Here is an 18525-nt window from a genome sequence, read left to right as displayed (position 1 = left end):
TAAAATCTCATGTTACTACCTCAAGATTTACAAGACACTGCTTACCAGCCACTTAGAGGCAAAACTGAAATTAGCAAAAGGAAAAGGGAAGGCCTGAAACATCCAACTCATCTGTTCAACAAAGAGAAACCTTCGTCAGCTCTAGAAATGTGATTGAAGCTGCATCTGGCAGTAAGATTTCTCCCACACTCCCACATCCCTCTCACCGAAGTAAGGAGCTGCATGTTACCTGTAGCCACCTTCACAGGGGCTTGGAGCTGTTGTTTAAGGCAATCTGAAACATACTGCTTTAGATCAACGGCTACCAGACAAACTCATGGAAGAAAGCAGAAATAAGCTTTTAGCAGGACATAATCAAGATCTGTGATGCAGAATATGCAAGTATATAGCTGCCCTTTTTTTTTTTTTTAAGAGATGCTTATTTCAATCCATACAAAATTATATTTAACATTGCAGAAGTTGAAGATCAATTTTCTCCTGGCTTTTCTTTCAAATAAAGGTTTTTGTTTTTCCTGTAGTTAAAGCTTAAGAAGCCATTACCTAGAATCTGCTCACTGTAAAGGAATACATACTACAGATCTCTGCATTCAGAAGATTTTGTTTTTCTATGAACATCACCAGAACAAGTAACTAGACATTAAAAGAAAGATGTTCTTGTAAAATGAAATAGGTATACGTACTCAGGATGTAACAAATGAAGGGCTCAGATTCTCTATTAGAAGCCTAAACACCACAAAAACCTTACACATATCAACACAAAACAAGATTTACCCAAGTCTACATATTTACTTACAGCTTACATTTTGAGACTCAATTCAAGCTGCTTCCTGGCTTTTTTTAAACACAGCATGATGGTACATGGCATCAAACACAACTACATCAGGTTCCCATCTAAAAGGAAATGGTTTGTGTGTCCTGTAAACCAAGCTTTGAAGCAAACTGTGCACAAACAGAAAAAATAGAAATTGAACAAATTCAGCTTTTAAGTATGTACTGTTTCTCACTATATGGCTAGATTATATTAAAAAAACACACTTTGCAGAACTCAGAATTTACAAGTACCTTCAACTAAGCAAGCACACAGCTTTTAAGCAGATTTATCTGCTTTAGCAGTTCTGTTTCTAACCTTTAGAAGTGACAGAGTCATATGAAGTAAAGTTAGCTGACCACAACTACTTCTGAATAGTCTTAATCCAGAAGCCTTTTTTTTAATCCTGTTCTGAATATTCTTGACAGCTTTAAAGGAAAATATCAGCAACATATTAAAAAGAAGTGGCAAAAGACATGTGATACTTCCACAGTATATACTGCCAGAAGATTCAACTTTTTTTTTTCTTTTAAACAGTAAGAATACACGCTACTAATACTATAAAGTAACAAATCCATTACTTTGGCTTGTACTATAAAGAAGGGCAAATGTCAGTCAAGAGTCCAACTCAGGGACTTCATCTAATCAGTATTTACTAAGAAGAATTAAACTGGGACTACATTCTGTGTCGTGTCATATGATCTGCTTTCCAGCTCGGAAATTCATCATACTAGTCTCTAGGCTAACTGAACGAACAGATAAAGGTGAAAAAAAGAGGAACAGAAGAGGAGTGAGAGGACAATAGGAAAACAGATTCAGTGAAAGGACTAGTAGATGAAATTTGAGTGTAAATAGGATCTCTCCCTTGCCATCTTTTTCTAGATGGCAGCATGTCAAGTTGGTCACTTTTGACAGCTGGTTATTTTTTTCTACCGTAGAACCAGACTCAAATGACAACCATGAGGTACACATCTTTAAAAATTATTACTGCATGCCGTGCATGTGTGAATGGGGTCTTTCTCGCACTCAGATTATTCATGATATAGCTTTAAATACTGTTAAATGAAGAGCTAGCTAAGCATGTGCAGGAGTAAGCAAAGCATTCTGTTAAATATTCATGGTATTCATTCAAAATTACTCGATTAAAGTTACAGATGAGGGAAAAAAAATCAACTCAACAGCAGTGTTTGCAGAACTCAACAATAGGCTTTCACATCAAGGTTTTTATGTTACCCCTGAAGCAGTACAGACTGCTGTTCAATTCTTGTCAAAAGGCAGAAATCCGGTTTACACTACTCAATGGATTAAACAAGGTTTAGGAGAAGGAAATCCGGTATCACTGCAAGATCTGCCTCTCAAAACTTTTAAATCCTTTTAAAAGCTGTCATAGAGAGTCCCAAACTGCAGCTGAGTCCCCTCTGCAGCGCACCATCAACTAAGAGAAAGGATTTAGGATCTGAAGGAGTCAAGTCTCAAAAACTGGTTTTTTTTTAATGAAAAAAGTTATTCACTCTCCACAGACAAATGCTGTCACATGGGAAGTTAAAGAAAAGCTGACATTCTCGTAGCACTAAGAGGCCCCCGAGTCCCAACAGATGCGCCTAAGCTACCTAACACGGCGGTCTACGGATTTCACTTCAGCACCCCTCTGACAGATCCGACCAGCACGGAGCTGAGAGCACCGAGCGGAAAGGAGGGCGTATTTCCGAGGGGCGCGCAACTTTGCGAGCTCGGTGCGCTCCGGGCGCTCTGCGCCGCTTCACGCTGCTTGGGAGCGGCGATCCCAAACACGGGGAGGCTCCCCTTCTCCCCCTCCTCCCATTGAAACGCTGCGGATGTGAAGGAAAACAAAAGAGAGGAAGTACATTCATCGCCCGGAGTGACTCGAGCGAAGGGGCTCGCGAAACAATGGGCGAGGGCCATGTACTTTGGGGCGGCGCGGCAGGGCGGGCGGCCGGGCGGCGGCTCGGGGACGCGGGATGCCGGCACGGCACGGCCCGACCCGCTCGGCTCCGGGCAGACCGCCTCCTTTTCTCTTCTCCACTTTTTCGACTCGACGCCGGCGGAAAATAAATAAATAAATAAATAAAATAAATAAATAAAAAGTCACTCACGGAGGGCGACGGCGGACCGTTATGTGCCGGTATTTTTTTATTTTTATTTTTTTTTAACCAAGTCTGACACAGAAGGGCCGGCAATCCGAAATCAGTGAAAAATAATTAAATAAAATAAAATCTACCCCCCCCCTTCTCCTTCTCCCCCCTGTCCTCCGTCCCGTCCCGTCCCGTCACCGCCTCCCCCGCTGCCCCCGTCCCCAGCCCTCCCCTCACGCAGCCCCAACGGCCGTAACGGCTCGCAGCCCCGCTCCGCTGCGCGCCCACAGGTGTGCGCTGAGCCCCCCCCCCCCCCCCATCCCCGCCCCGCCCCGCCCCGCTCCCCCGCGGCAGGTGCGGGCAAGTTGCGGCCCGGGCCGCCGCCGCCGCCCCTACCTGCAGCCCCCGCCGCCGCAGGAGGCCCGGCTCGTCCATGGCGCCGCTCCGCCGCCCGGCCGCGCCGGACTGCCCCGAGCCCCCCGCGCCGCTCCGCATCCCCGCAGCGCCCGGCCGCTGACATCACGGCGGCGCCCATTGGCCGCGCCCGGTCACGTGGGCCCGCCGAGGTGTGCAGCCCGGCAACTTCGGGCGGGCCCGGCCCCGCAACCGGCCAGCGCGAGCCGCCTAAACACAGTAAAATTAAATTAAATTAAATTAAATTACCCCCCCCCCCCCCCGCCACCGCCCTGCGGGAGCGGCCACAGGACACAGGGCTGCCCGCCCCACGGCAGGGTGCCGAGCCGGGCTAAACAAACCGTTGGATTGGGGTTTTTTCCTCACAGGATGAGCCGTGGTGTCACAGCCCGCCGGGCTATGTCGTTACAGACATCCCCCAAAATTCAAGATTTAAGAACCTGGTAACTGAGCGAGATTGCGTTTTATGTTCAAAAGTAATCAATCACTGCACACACCCGCAGATTTACAAGAGGAAGCCTTGTCCAACACAAAACATCCAGAGAAACATCCCCATAAACACACCTACACATTTTCCAGCTGGGAATCCTCACCTGGTCTCACTTAAAAAAATTAGGGAGCCTACACACCATAAGATTCAAAGGCAGAGCATGCTCCTCTCCTTACAAAACCAAAAGCACAAAAAGTTAAGTCAGACTGCCAGAAACTGTGAACAAACTAAAGCTGAACACAGAGATGAGTTCAGTATCCACACCGCAAACATTCAGCAAATGGCAATGATTCCGTTCCAGCCTTTATTTGTGTAATTGAACTTAATGCTTCAAAAAACAGGGGATTACTTTACCTAAAACTAGCATCCCAATTAGATAATTTTTAAAGAATTTTTCAGTCAAAAGTCTAACTCGGTGGAAGACACTACCACGCAACAACAGAATCCATCTGTAGGAATATCCATGTTTTACTTCAAGTACACAGGTGCACCTGCAGATAACCAATTCTAACATACATGTATTCTCTTTCTGTTTCAAACCACTTTTAGAGAGCAGCAAGCAGGGACAAAGTGAAAAGTACATTTCTTACTAAAGGATATAAATAGAGATAAAAATCAAGGTTAGTATTCACCTATTAACAGTTTAAGATGAGGATTATGACAATCACAACCTTAAATCTAGTATGAAAAAAATATTGATTTCCTGTCAGATTGCATCACTTTGAGAAGCAGTCCGTGTACATTTCACAGTAGTAAAACCTGCTAGGGGCAAAAACATTTGGAACAAAAATGAAGGATTGCTGAAAGGATAACATACTAAGTATACACCTTATATGAAGAACTGAGAAAAAAAGAGGCTGCTGCATTTGCCCTTCTCAACTTGTCTTCATATGATGGAAATGCATTATTATTTTACACTTATAAGCACTGAGAAAATTTGAGTATTCTCACTAAGCTACATTTCTCTCAGATCTCCAACTATGTTAAGAAAAAAAAGTCATTTTTTATCAGTTGGTCACATCAACTGCAAGTGTTTCTCCTTCCCTGTCTCTCCATGTCTCCAGCTCAAAATGTAGCTGTAACATCAGGTCAATGGCTCAAACTTACCCATTACCAATTTCAGTTGCAAGATAAGAGCTGTACTTCAGGCAATGAAGAAGGGAGAAGCTCATACTGACCAAAACTCCAGTTCCACAAGAGGGAGACAAGGCAATGAAAAACAAACAATGCAAGAGACAGATTCGTAGGCCAGAAGAGAGAGTAGCATGACCATGAAGTCTGACTTTCTTTGTAACAAAGGATATTCAACTCTCCTGAATTAATTTATTTTTTAAACTATAACCTCTCTTTAAATATCATGTTGAACCTCGTGAAAAACTTTTCACTGGAGAATCAAACTGAAAAGTGACTAGAATCCCTCACTTCCTCTGTGGAAGAAAAGGAAACTGGAGTTACACTAAGTAATATAGGTTTCTCCTTTCAGTTCTTCCTAATGCTATTTTCTTTCCCATTTCCACTTCACAAAACATCATCTTTCTCCTCTGTTAACGCAAATTTTCTCCCAGTCATTCATATCCATGTGCCCTCACAATCCAACATTTCCTCATTTCTGTTTCCAAAGAAAGCGCAGGCAAGTGAAACACAATTTAAACACTGTTATGTTTCCAATGAGGATGGCACAAATTAATTTGAGGCAATCGCCAGATTGTCAGATTTCAAGGGTGAGAGGCAAAAACATACTGTTTGTCCCTTGTGGCACACCGCAGGTTTCAGCTGCAAGGCTGTTTGCATTTATTTACACAGTCCTAAACATGTGTTTAGACAAGTTCTATTTCAGTCACTGGAATACAGAAAAACTCTCAGCACACAGTTAATCAGTTAGTTCCCTCAGAAGCTAAGAATACCAAAGTGCGGTAGTTGTTTTTGTTTTTCCCCCAGTGATTTTAGCATATCTAACCACATAAACTGTCTAATGTAGATATATGAAATAAAAGCACTTTCCTACTTACCTGAGAGGCCTGCAAGGCATGAAAAATTCTACAAATGTATTGGTTGAAGAACAACAGCACAATAAAGCCATACTAACCAAGTAACATATCAGTGACAGGCAACAAATGCAAATAGTCCTAACCTAAAAAAAAAAAAATCACCTTACTTATCACAAAAGTATCCAGTTGTGCACACGGATAACTTACAGAAAGAATTACAAGCAGACAAAACTACAAAGTCTCCTACATGAAGAAGCTTCCTAACTACAGACAAATAGTGTACAAAAACTACTTTGTTTTGCAAGAAACTAAAGATAATTGTTGCAGCTACATAGATAACACTGAAAGGCAGGAAAATGAAACAAAGAGAAGACTGCCTTCCAGTGGAAGATGAAATTAATCCCAAGTACAAAAAATACCTTTCACTGAAAATGTATTTGCTGTCAGTTCTAAAAATAACACTTTCCTAAGCTTATGCTGCAACATATAATGCCATATTAGAAGGTACTGAAAGGCACAGTGTTGCATCTAACACAAGCTGAGTGTCCACTGAGTTTTCTCACATTTTATGAATCTTATTAGATATTACCAAAGGTGTATCTACACGTTTGAAATGGCATACAGCTTGCTATTTTTGTCAGGAAGTTTTCATTATTTTTCAGCTTGTTATTTCAGTAATAGGAACTATCAAAACCATGATAGAGAACATTGTGGTATTGAAAGTTGTGCTTTAGAATAATGAAAAAAATATGTTCTTTGGAACATGTAAACAATATTCTCTGTCCTTGCATACGTACAAAATATAGCAACCTACTTCACAGTCTCCTTCACATAATTGTTGCAGAAAGGCACACTTGTAGATGCACCACAAAATTGCACATATATACAGAATACGAAGGAAACTGCTCCCCCTTCCCCTCCCCTCCTGTCCCCCCCCCCCAGCCAGGGAAGGTAGAATTATTTTAAGAAATATAACCACCGCAAAATTTTCAGAAAGCTTTCTTCCCTATAAAAGCTGCTTTTGACCTGATTATATGTGAAGAATATTTCAGTTAGCTTAGGTACATTCCAGTAAGTACATGTTTATCTAAAGCCAAAAAGAAATACGGCAACATTTTTTTTTTTTTTTTTTAGGAAAATTGCACAAATTTAGACATAATTGTGTTGCTTCACTTAGTTCTGTCAGTCAATATTCTTTTCTGAGTTTAGAAATTACTATGATTACTGCAATGACTTAATTAAAAGATAAAACCTGAGCACATGAAAATATATATGAATATGTAATTCAAGTCTCACACTGGAGATTTTAGTTTTATGGATACACATATCCTATGCGTGGCTGCCACTTTCATGCTACACATGGTGGCAGCATAAGATAAATTGTGTTTATTATGCATCATGGAACAACTCACTTGTACTCTGCCCTTCAAATCTGTCTCTGCCAGGGCTGTTTCTCATACCTTAAATACTGTACAACATCAAATCACCATCACTGAATTTTTTAAATAGTTATTTTCCTCTCAAATGTGAGAAATCTGAAGCTCAGAATAGATAACAAGCGATCCAATAATTGCTGTGCACTGCGATAACTTGGAGCCCGTAAGAATGGGAACTGTGTTTCCCCAATATTCGTAAAAAGTAAGCCTTGATTGTGTTATTATGCAGTGATAAGCTATTGAAGTGATTGTTAGTAGAAAAATTAAAATACTGTAAGTGCCATATTTTCAGAAGTTCAGGTAAGTGGACACACCATCACTACAGATACCTGATTTTACAAGTACAGGAATGGAAAAACATAGAAGTGTTTAACAGTAATTCCTATGCAACCTTTCTCTAAGGACATTAGAGAGGAGAGAAATAACTAAGAGTGTGTTCTATTGGATGTTGTGCCAGCCACATGAATGTGCCTGCGATGTGCGCACGCACAAAAACCCATGCAACAAATCAGACCTAACCTATGCAGCAGAGTTGAAGATCTTCATCCACATCTTTTCCATAAATAGTCTCTGTATCACTGCAAATCAATACACAATTACTATTTTATTATTCTAATCACACAAAATCAAGCTGTAAGAACCAGTTTCCCATTTATATAGTCTCCTGCCCAAGGAACTGCTTCAGGGAATGAAGCTGGATCAGGCTAATACACAACTAATACAAAAAGAAGATATAGGAGATAACTTTAAAAAAAAAAAAAAAAGCACACAAATATTACTGATATATAGCACTGAAGAAACATGGGAGAGAAGTGTGGTTTACTTTCTATTCAGCATCCCACCCAGCTCCCCCAAACAAACTGAGTGCAATGAAAAGGAAACCAAATTAGAGGAAATATTAATACTCTTTGCAACTGGTATCCCACCAGCTTCCAGACAGCACATGAATACACCACCAAAACAGGCAAACAATTGCCAGCACATACATTTCTGTTGGTTTATTTTTGCTGAACAGCAACTATCAGCCAAGCAGCTTTACTGGGTGTTAAGAGTTACTATCCTAGAAGCCTCAACTGCCTTTTACAGTAACAACTACTGTTTCTCTCAACAACACAGCATGGTCTTGTTTCAAACTTTGAAGGTTTTCCTTTGTAATTTACCTTTTAAGAAGACTTTAGAATCTAGAATGAAAATGCTTAACTTTTTTGCAACCCAGAAATGCTTTTTAAACATTTACTTTACATAAATTTATATACCCCCCTATTTCAAGTTTTTCAGTGCAACAAGCTTAACCTAACCAGACAAAATATGAGCATGTAAAAAAAAAAATTTGCAAAGAAAAACTCTACAAGGCTAGCTACAGAATTTAACAAAAGGAAAAGTGAAACATCGATTAGAGTATGAACAGTACTGGCATATGGCAAAAGGCTTTTATTTTAAAACTGAAATCCCCAGGCTGCATCAAGTTCAAATCTACCTACAGCTTTCAAGTTCAATAAGCTTGTCTCTCTAGCCAAAGGCTTTTAGTCTAATCTCAAAGTGAAGCACAAACATCCCAGTTTTACAGCAGATTCTCAATATAGCTTATATTGTGCATAACAATGACAGACTATTCAAAATACTGTGTTCTTGTCTAAGCAAAAGTGAAGAAGGTTCATGTAAAAGTGTCAGATATTACTGATATCCAAGCTTCAGTAAACCAGTAAGCTCATCTTCCTCAACGCACATAAAAATAACTAAAACTTTCTATTCTGGAGGGGTATCAGGTGCTGGAGTGAGCAGTCCAGGCGGCAGCTCCAAGAAACGCATTCACTACTATTCATTATACCCTGCTCACCGTCCAAGAAAATAATGTTTCCTTCTCCAAAAATGTTTCATCTCCAAAACCTTGCAGACATCGGGTGTAAACTTAAAAAGAGATTCAGATAAACAGACATATCATCTAAAAAATATGCTGTCAGTTGTCACATGCATGTTCTTGGTTACTAAGGAGTTTATTTCACCCATGCAACCACAGATACTTGAGAACCCAGGAATTCTAGGAATCTTTCAGAGCTGACTCTCTAAAGCCTTTCAGCATAGTTTCCTATCCACTACAAACGAATTGTGAATCAAATTCTGGCAACATCTTTGACCATCTCCCCGAGGCAGCTCCTACTTTGATTATTTCTTCTGAAGACACACTGTAGGTCTCAAAGTTTTCAAACACACAAAAACTGTATATTGAAGTATTTTGAAGCTACTTTTAAGGACAGATTAAAGCACATACCCTAAAAGGAAGATGACATTACAATTCCACAAAGAAGACCAAGGTTATCTTTCCGAATGGTCATAAGGAAATTGAGCAACCTTAAATCCCACACTAAAATATTTCTGCTACTCTGCATATATGTAAAACTATAACACAAAAATCACATTTTTCTGTAGCATTCTGAAAACAGCTTTCAGTTTTTTGAAGGAATTTACCCACCAAGTTTTCCATTGAATTTCAGAGCTGGAAAAGACAACCTCTTCAAAAGCACTACATTTGTCTAATCCACCTAAAACCAACCGGGGATGGGGGGGATTGGGGGGGGGGGGGGGGGGGCGGGAAACACAGTAAAAACAATTTTATCACCCACTTTTTCAGCCTTTTTGTACGTATGTATCTACACCTAAGCTTCAATATTGTCACTTCAAAATGTTGCAGAACGAAGCTATTTCATCAGAAATCATACTGGAAACCAGATCTTCACCAAGTGAAGTTACAGAAGCATGAAAGCTAAAGCCATGTGTGATACTGGGAGCTGGAAGACGAGCATTTATTTCTTGTATCAGGATTAAATTCGTTGTGGAAGTCAATTAAAATGAAGATAATCTTTGAAGAAATTCATACAGATCAACACCTAGCCATTTTACATAAATCAGAAACTTACAGCGTCGCTACTTACTGTTACATTTCCAAAGATCTTTCTTGAATGCAATGCTTTGGACTTTCAGCAATGTTTTCTGAGGAAAAGAAGCCTATGACACTCTATCCATCTGCCTCTTGTTCCTCCAACTTCTGAAAGCCTCTGTTGCTCTGTAAAGCACCACTGAAATTGGCTACAGCATTGGAAGTGAGATATTTCATCAAAATTGGCTGCCAAAATTGATGGACCCACACTTAAGCTGTCACTGATATAAGGGCAGCCAGAATCCACCTTAAGAAGCACATGCCCTTCTCATCTGTGAGTACAGGCCAGCTGACCACACTGCAGCCCTACACCACGAACAGCAAGAATTTCCTCTTACACAGCTATAAGAAGGCTTGTTCGTTTTGCTGTTAACAGGAAAGCGTATTTTAACTAAAATATTTGATCAGTGAGGAAAATAGGACAGCTTTATCCCAAACGATCTCAACAAGGTAATAGAAATCCACCACTTGGTTTCCATGATTTATTTTCCAAGACCTCATTTACCACAGAACCTATGCAATGGTATCATATGAACGTACCTCTTACTTCAGGAAACAGGGAAAGTAATTCTTCCTTTTTAGAGTGTGGGGTGCTAAAGGTACCGTGTTTAAAATTATTATAATGATATTCTGATAATTCTTTAATAATTAACAAACATTGCATTCTAGAGAAACAAATTAATTTTAACCAAAACAAGTAGTATTCATAATGTCACTTACTACTAGTAAGGCATAATAATTCATACAGAATTCTAGACATCCTAACATCCTCTACTGCTCTAAATCCTTGTATATAATACCAGAACAAAGCGCAAATTCAAAAAAAAAAAAGCTTCATATGTTTGTCCCATGTTGCTCTAATTCTTGTATTCTTGATGTCAGACTGTGACAATATTAGTTTCTCACTTTTTATCATAAGAAACAAAGCTAAACATCTCTTCATAAATGAACTGTACGCTACTCACATGCATTGGTATTACATATTCAATTTTAGTGCAAAGAATACATTTTACATAGTGATGCATTCAATGTATTCAAGAAGTTTGGGGTACTTAAATTAGTCCAGTTTTCTCAGGTTCATTTTGGATCACTAGATTTAATCCTTTAGAAATCATTGTATACAACGTGACCATTCACTACTAAATCACAATGCTTCACCAGCATCAAATATATCAACCAGAAAGCCCAGAAGCATTTCAATAATCTACTTTATAATTCACTAGAACACCCTTTTCAATATCAAAACTGTTAATAATATACTCAATATATTAATTAAAAGCCACAAGTTCATTTTAGAACTGGATCAGCCAGAAAAAGTTTTTATTTTCCATATTAAGCTATGAAAATCCTCTGTAAGTACAGTAGCACATTAAGCAGAGGTGACTTGCCTCCAGTTCTCCTTTCCTTACAATGTCATGCCATTTGTACACCTCTATACATTTGCCTTAAATCCCTGTAAAGGGCTTATAGAAATAACACACTAAATGCTCCACATGAAACCAACAACTCCCCTTCAGGGCTTGGCATGATAACTGGTATGCCTCAGGAAAGAAAACAGATAGTGCACCCATCAGATTTTTTCAAGGCACTGCTTCCTATGCATCCCCAGCTACAAAACTGCTGGCCTGACAACAAAATTGAAATCACTTATTATTTAGCCATACCTCCTTTTAGTAACATAACCCTACCCCCCACACAACATAGCACGCTGCTCCTTTAACACAACTTTTGGATTTCAGAATGAGATTTTCAGCCAAGGCGTGCTGCCTGGATTGGTGGGGTCCTGTTCAGCCTGCATTCCCCTTCACCATCACAGACCATGACTGTTAAGCGGCACAGAAACTTTCAGACGAGACGGGTTGCTGTGTACCCAAGAGAGCAACCCAGCCACCCGGTCTCGCAATGCACTGATAGATGTTACTGTTCTCCTGAGCCACTGTGCATTACTCAGAAGACACGGGTGAACAGGGAGAAATTCAAGACTCCTTAGTTAGCAAAGCTTTGATTCCCTTCTTCTAGGGCTGGTGAATCTACTGACCTCGCAAGCGGCAGGTCAGCGTAGGGCTGTGTAAATCTGTGACGCATAAAGCGGTACAGCTGATTGTTGTGGATTTAAAAAAACATACTACTGGGTTTCCGATTGTATCTTAAGGTTCTTGGAAATCAAATGCTTCTTCATACTAAAGCATATATACCTTAACAACAGCCTCAGTTATGCGTGTTAAAGTAGCCACGAGGAACGGATGTACGGTCTGCACAGGTAGGTACACACTGGCTTTTTTATGCCACCTGCTGGAAAAGATCCTACTTGCACCAGCCCATTCCTGCTTTAGCCGTCCAGCACGTGTAGAAGGTAATAAATCAGTCGCGAAAATATCAGAAGAAAAATAATCGTTGAAGAAGCAAACACTTCTTAAAGCAATAACTGCTGTAAAGTAGTCAACCTTCCCTTCAGTGACAATATATAGAAAAACACTGGTTACAACTGACTTTTATGATTTTCCCGTTTGCATCAAATACTGCGTTCCTCATTTCAGCAAAATGCATAGATGAGTCACCAAACCAATCACTTTAACAGTTCCACGAAGACACTGAGCTCTCTGACTCTCCAAACCACAATTATACAATAGCATAAAAATTTATTTCTGAAAGCACAGCACATATAACCACAGTCTGATTTCTCTCGTGGATCTCTTTTCAACAAGAAAAGAGAAATTGCGTACATATAGAAGTGTTATTCCTTTAAAAAAGAAAAATCACTCAACTACTTGTCTCAGTATTCCCCCATGCAATGCCAAACAGCAAGCATACAGGAGTTATGTCACCTTAGATCTGAAAGTTTGCAGCTCTACATATCTATCTATATTCCAATTTTCAGGGAGCAAATAAAAAGAAGTCTGAGTTGATTTTACTATACTGGCATTTTCTAATAATCAGCTCAACAGAATATTTTACTTTACATATACTCTAAAGGAAGAACAGTCTAAAAAAATTAATGGCAAAACAATAACAACAGCAATTACATTATGAATCATCCATCCTAGATACTTGGAGGTTTTGTTCTTGTGTGAAAACAGTAAAGACAGGTAACCACACAATTATTCAAACACAATTATTAGCCTTGGGAAGTATTTAAGTGTATTTTTCACTCTGAACAATGATGCATCTAGTCTTTTTTTGATGCCCCATTTTGCTTTTTTAGAGGCGTTTAATCTTAACACTTCCAATAATTCAGTATTTTCTCAGAGGGATAATGGTAGTAATGTGCTTTCCCTTAAGGATGTATAACTCTTCTTAATGCATTTTGCCTTCTCCTTATGCTCTAAGATTCAACACTTCCCACCCACTGCATGGTCATTCTTCACAAAAGCAGCCTCCTTCATTAGAGAGCAGTAGTTAATGTTTTAGCATTTATATTAATTCAGAAGGTAGTTCACCGTGCTGAAAGTCTGACTCCCCATGAACCTAGGATCCAATACAAACCAGACAAACCATGGAAGCTTTTTTTTTTTAAATGAATGCTCTCCTACTGATTAATAGTTTTGATTTGTACTGTATATGATACAGAAGAGCATGTACAAATAGCATATCAAAACATGTATTCAGTTACAGGTTTCAGGAAAAGCATCATCATGATAGGGATGTTTGTTCAGTATCTGCTTTTACCGGTCACATAATCATCAAACACAACTACAGTGGAGTTAGATTTGAGCGTAAGTTAACTGTCTTGGTTAACTTCAGCTCACTCACTTTCCTTCCTTATTTACAGCAGGGAATATTATAATTCAACTTTGTTTCTTACTAACAGTGTAATTTCACCCTTTTTTGAATAGATCACCTAACATGAAGTTAAGAACCTGTGACCAACCTTTTCCTTATGCTCTAAGATGTGTGTTATTGTGAAATTTTTCTATCCATTACAAAGCCAATCATCACTTCTGAATTTAACTAACCACATACTGTCTTCTACTGCACCACGTAATTGCAGATATTCAGCAATGATCAAGAGGTTAAATGTACTCATGAGAGTAGCAGTTAACCGTTGATTATTACATTGTTTACTCAAGTGACACTAGGTCTACTTGAGCACTTAGCTAGGTTTCTTGAACTCCACAAGACAATGAAAGAAAATTCTTAATATATACTGTTATCATACTAAAAAAATACGATACATCCATAGACATATACACCACAATAGGGCATATTGTGCTAAGAGAAATAAAAGAAAGCAGAACATTTCCTAGCATTACTGAGATGAAAACAGAGTTGACCCTAAAATCTTCTGTATGCTGTCACAGCGGACGATGAGTGGGACAAACACAGTTACTGTGCCTCACCAGTGCAGCCACAGAACAATTTACATTGCATCAGACTGTGGGAGGTCTTGCAGGAACATTAAAAGGTAAAGCAGTGGAAAAAAGATCAAACTCCACATACCCACCCACTTCTACAGGACCGAAGTGCAATTTACAGTAAGATGTCTGATCCCACATGAATGTACAAGAAAGTCCAACTCAAACCAGAGGTACAAATATGCAGCAGCATGCACAAAGACCAAACCATGGCAGTCAACCCATTTACAATTTTAACTAAGTGAAGCTGTATCTGCTTGCTAAGCCTGTGTTAGAAATGAGGGGTTGCAGTGCCTAATCACTCATCACCCAACCCAACAGCAGGCTCTGCAGTATGTTCTTAAATTGAAAAATGCCTGCAGAAAAATCCTGGCTGCACACCTCTGCTTGTTTGTAAGCAAAATCAGACAGGAGGAACTTCCATTCCTACCAGAGAGATCTGGATAAACTGTATTTCCCCTTCCTGCTCCAGTGCCTGTAAGTCAGATGGGTCACTCAGCCCTGCACAAGTCTTTGTTTTGAGAGTTGCCATCATCAGAATCATGGGGGTACTTCAGCTTGAGGAACGAGGCTTACTGTTCCCACAGTGACCTCTTCCACCTTCTGGTACATTACAATCACTTTCCAAGTATCATATGCATAAAAACAGTGAGAGGAAAATAAAAATGTTATTTCATCAGTTTAAAAGTCTGCTGTATCTAGTTATACCTCAATCTGAGGATACTGCTCCACGACAAGAAATTGAGCAGAACAGATTACACCTCAGCAGGTTTTAAGCAAAGTCCACCACTTCAGGTCAAACTCCAATAGCAAGTTCAGGGAGTTCCAGTATTTGCATTTCTGTTAACTGCCACAGCAGAAATCAAGTTTCTTCTTCTGTGATAACTATTCTCAAATAGCATCAAGAAAAGAAAGTTCTACAATGCTCAAGACTGAGTTTCTTAGCAATATATGCCTCACAATTAAAATTCAGATACATGGAGCAGTACCTCATCCTTTACAGAAAACTTTCAATTTTCTCACCCTAATTACAAATAGGTGCCAATTTCCTAAGACTACTAACAGTCAGGTTGTAGCCTCCCCATAAGAACTACAGATAATGCCCTTAACTGCTGCCCACGTAGGCATCACAGACAGTACTCTCATCTGAGGTTATCAACACCTTTGAGATCTTAAATGTTGATGGAAGACTTCTATCAGCTATCTAATGCACAAAGATTTTCCTAAATCTATGATAGTATTTCTCTGTGCCTACTTTATCTCATTTGTTTTAAAGTCAGAGCTGTGATTAAATGTAGCTTAAAATTTTATCAAGTGCTTGGAGAGTACAGATCAGACCATCTGAAGCAGATCTGTACATCAGCACATACTTCTGAAGCAAAGGAGAATGTATACATGAATCAGCCCTCTAACCATCGTGTTAACCTACTAAACAATCAGTCACGCTAGGCAGTTTTCTGCTGGGTGACGAGGGACCAGGAGACAGCATTAGAACTGAAAGTACCTAAATCCATACCAGTTCCATTTTTTTTTCCCCAGTCCGTTCTCTTCCTGTTCCCCAGATCTTTTTTACCCCATTTACCATACCTTCTATTTCCACACCTACAAACCTTTATAGGGCTACAGAATTTTTTGATCTAAGGCCAGAAAGGGGCACCATTATATTCCTTAGTTCTTACACTCTATTAATCACAGACTGATATTTTACCCAGTTATCTGCTAAAAAGAATCTAACAAAAAGCTGAGAAAGCATGTATTCCCAAAAAGGCGTCTAAATATCGAACACTATAAATATCATATCAATCTCTTCTGGTTGTGTGGTTCATTGGCAAACCACCCTTACTCTCATTTCTCACATGGATAATTTTACACCACCATGCAGGTTCGTGACCTCGCTTTTGCAATGCTTTCCACTTTTTTTTTTTTTAAGAGACACTGACAACACAATTCTATATGACATTTTAAGATAATCTTCACTAACGCCACACACAGAACTTAACTATCACAACAGTCATGCAGAATAAGCCCTTATTCAGAGCCATTACTCTCTAAGATACAGTGACAAGCTCCACTTCTAGCGGGTGAATTTTAGCTGAACGATCTCCACTGTGGGGGTCCTGTAGACAAAATGAAACTCCTAAAGAACTAGGCCTTCTCAGTTGACACTGTAAGCTAAGGAATAAAATTTTAACTGCCCTAGTTTTTTAATTATCTTGAAGTAAAAAGTAGTCCTGGTGAGTCTTTTCACTATTTGGGGAAAGTCTCTTATGATGGAGAAAGATCAATTATATGAAACACCTACAAAGCAGAAGCATTGTGCTCATGAACAAAACGGGAACATACTTCTAGCTCCTGTATACATAGGATCTCTACTGGTTTCGTACCATTCCAATAGGATACAGAGGAGAATTATACCTCCATTCAGCTCTAATAAACTGTGCAAATTACTTGAAGTAAACATCTCCTTTCAGTTCTAGCACATGCTCAAATACATCCTATTAACTGGAAGCTTAGAGGCTGGTGGGAGGAGACCCATTTCAACACAAAGTGGATACGTTTGGAAGTTATGTTGGATATGCCCACAAGACTTTTTAAACTAAGTCAGTCTTCTACAAGAGCTTGATTACTTAATTTTTCTATTATTTTTTACTAATGATATTGTGCAGCACAAGAGGTGTTCTCAATTCCAAGAGATCTAAATCTCTCTATGGGAGGAGGTCAACCTTGGCCATCACCACTTCTGCGTTTCGGAGAACGGGCAAGAAAAGTATCAGAAAGAATAATGCCCAGATTTTTAAACAGCGAATCTTGGAAAGGAATCAAACATCTAAAACACTGTCAAGCAGTTGACTCTACAAATGTGTTTTACACTCAAGCGTGCAGTGAATATTTTAAATACTAAGCAAGATAGACAATTAGAGATATATATGTACTTGTGAAAGCGCACCCAATTATCGAATTCTTACATCAGTTTGTCAGTATTACAGTTTCAAGGCTCTGGATCAGGTCTACTACAGACTCTCTCTTGTACAAATACTGAGCATACAGAAGTGCTTATGAAGATGGATGTTCATTTTCCTCTCTACCACTAAATTGCAGTTCTAATTCAGTAGTTAGTTCTAATTAAGAATTTGTTACAAGGCAAATACAGACAAAGGAATATGAATGCAAATACATATTCATGGGCAAGAAGTTGCTGAAATGAAACACACAAGGGAGAACAACACTCTAGTCTTACATGCTAGAAGCAATTGAAGTACAGAAACATGCTACTATAACTTGGTAGTTTTAGCACTTCATAGGAATAAATATTTTCCATTCTAAAAAGATTTTCAGTGATTAGACTCATATGTGTTGTTGTTTTTTAAAGACATATAAGAACACGGCATTCAGATCTTTACAACGGAGTAGCATTCAGGTAACTTCCTCAGTTCAGACTCAGTATTTCTGAAGTTCAGTTAACTACATTAGGGAAATTTCAGGTAAGATTCAGACCTAAGATTAGTTGCTTAAGAGATTTCCATCTTATCATCAACATGTTTTTTTACAAGTGCCACCCTTGTACTTACTCATTAATTTTCAGAATGTTAAATTGAAGCTTACAGAAATGACCAAGAATGTGAGGAAGAAAGAGCTAAAATTTAAAGCAAAGTTTCAAACGCAGGCTCTTGTTGCTCTTTAATAACTTAATTTTAAAAGAAAATTCAGCTACACTGTGGATATTCAATAGATAAAACTAAATACACAATTAATGATTTGAAGAATGCAATTCTAAAATGAAAGATTTTTTTTTTACTTATGTGGTTTGCTCAAGCACAATTGATACTGTCATTCACTTATCTAACCAATTAGTGTTTAAAGAATGTATTTTATTTGTTTGCAATCATTTATTACCTAAGCTATAATTTTGCAGCTTCTCAGGCAACAAACGTCTGTCTTACATCTGGGGAATAACATACACAAAAGGGTGTTGGTGTGCTGTTTGAATACATGCAATTACTGGTAGTTA

At 39.1% G+C, this 18525-nt stretch overlaps 1 protein-coding gene across 7 annotated transcripts in view; it reads right to left on the bottom strand.

Moving 5' to 3' along the window:
• MAST4 (microtubule associated serine/threonine kinase family member 4) overlaps positions 1-18525 on the bottom strand; it is a 296539-nt gene that overhangs the window by 195641 nt on the left and 82373 nt on the right. Inside the window, exon 1 of one of the 7 annotated variants that reach the window (XM_080573076.1) lies at positions 3298-3442. The exons of 3 other annotated variants lie outside the window; for them this stretch is intronic. In XM_080573076.1, the coding sequence (XP_080429202.1) occupies positions 3298-3396 (99 nt within the window). In that variant the 5' untranslated portion in view covers positions 3397-3442. Of the gene's footprint in view, positions 1-3297; positions 3443-18525 lie in introns of those variants that run through there. 3 more of the 7 variants (XM_080573074.1, XM_080573075.1, XM_080573071.1) reach the window with 3 other exon arrangements.

Source organism: Anser brachyrhynchus, assembly GCF_964034855.1.
Source record: "Anser brachyrhynchus genome assembly, chromosome: Z".
Taxonomy (NCBI): Eukaryota; Metazoa; Chordata; class Aves; order Anseriformes; family Anatidae; genus Anser; species Anser brachyrhynchus.
The sequence above is the reverse complement of the archived record's forward strand: the minus strand, read 5'-3'. Positions and strand labels throughout refer to the sequence as shown.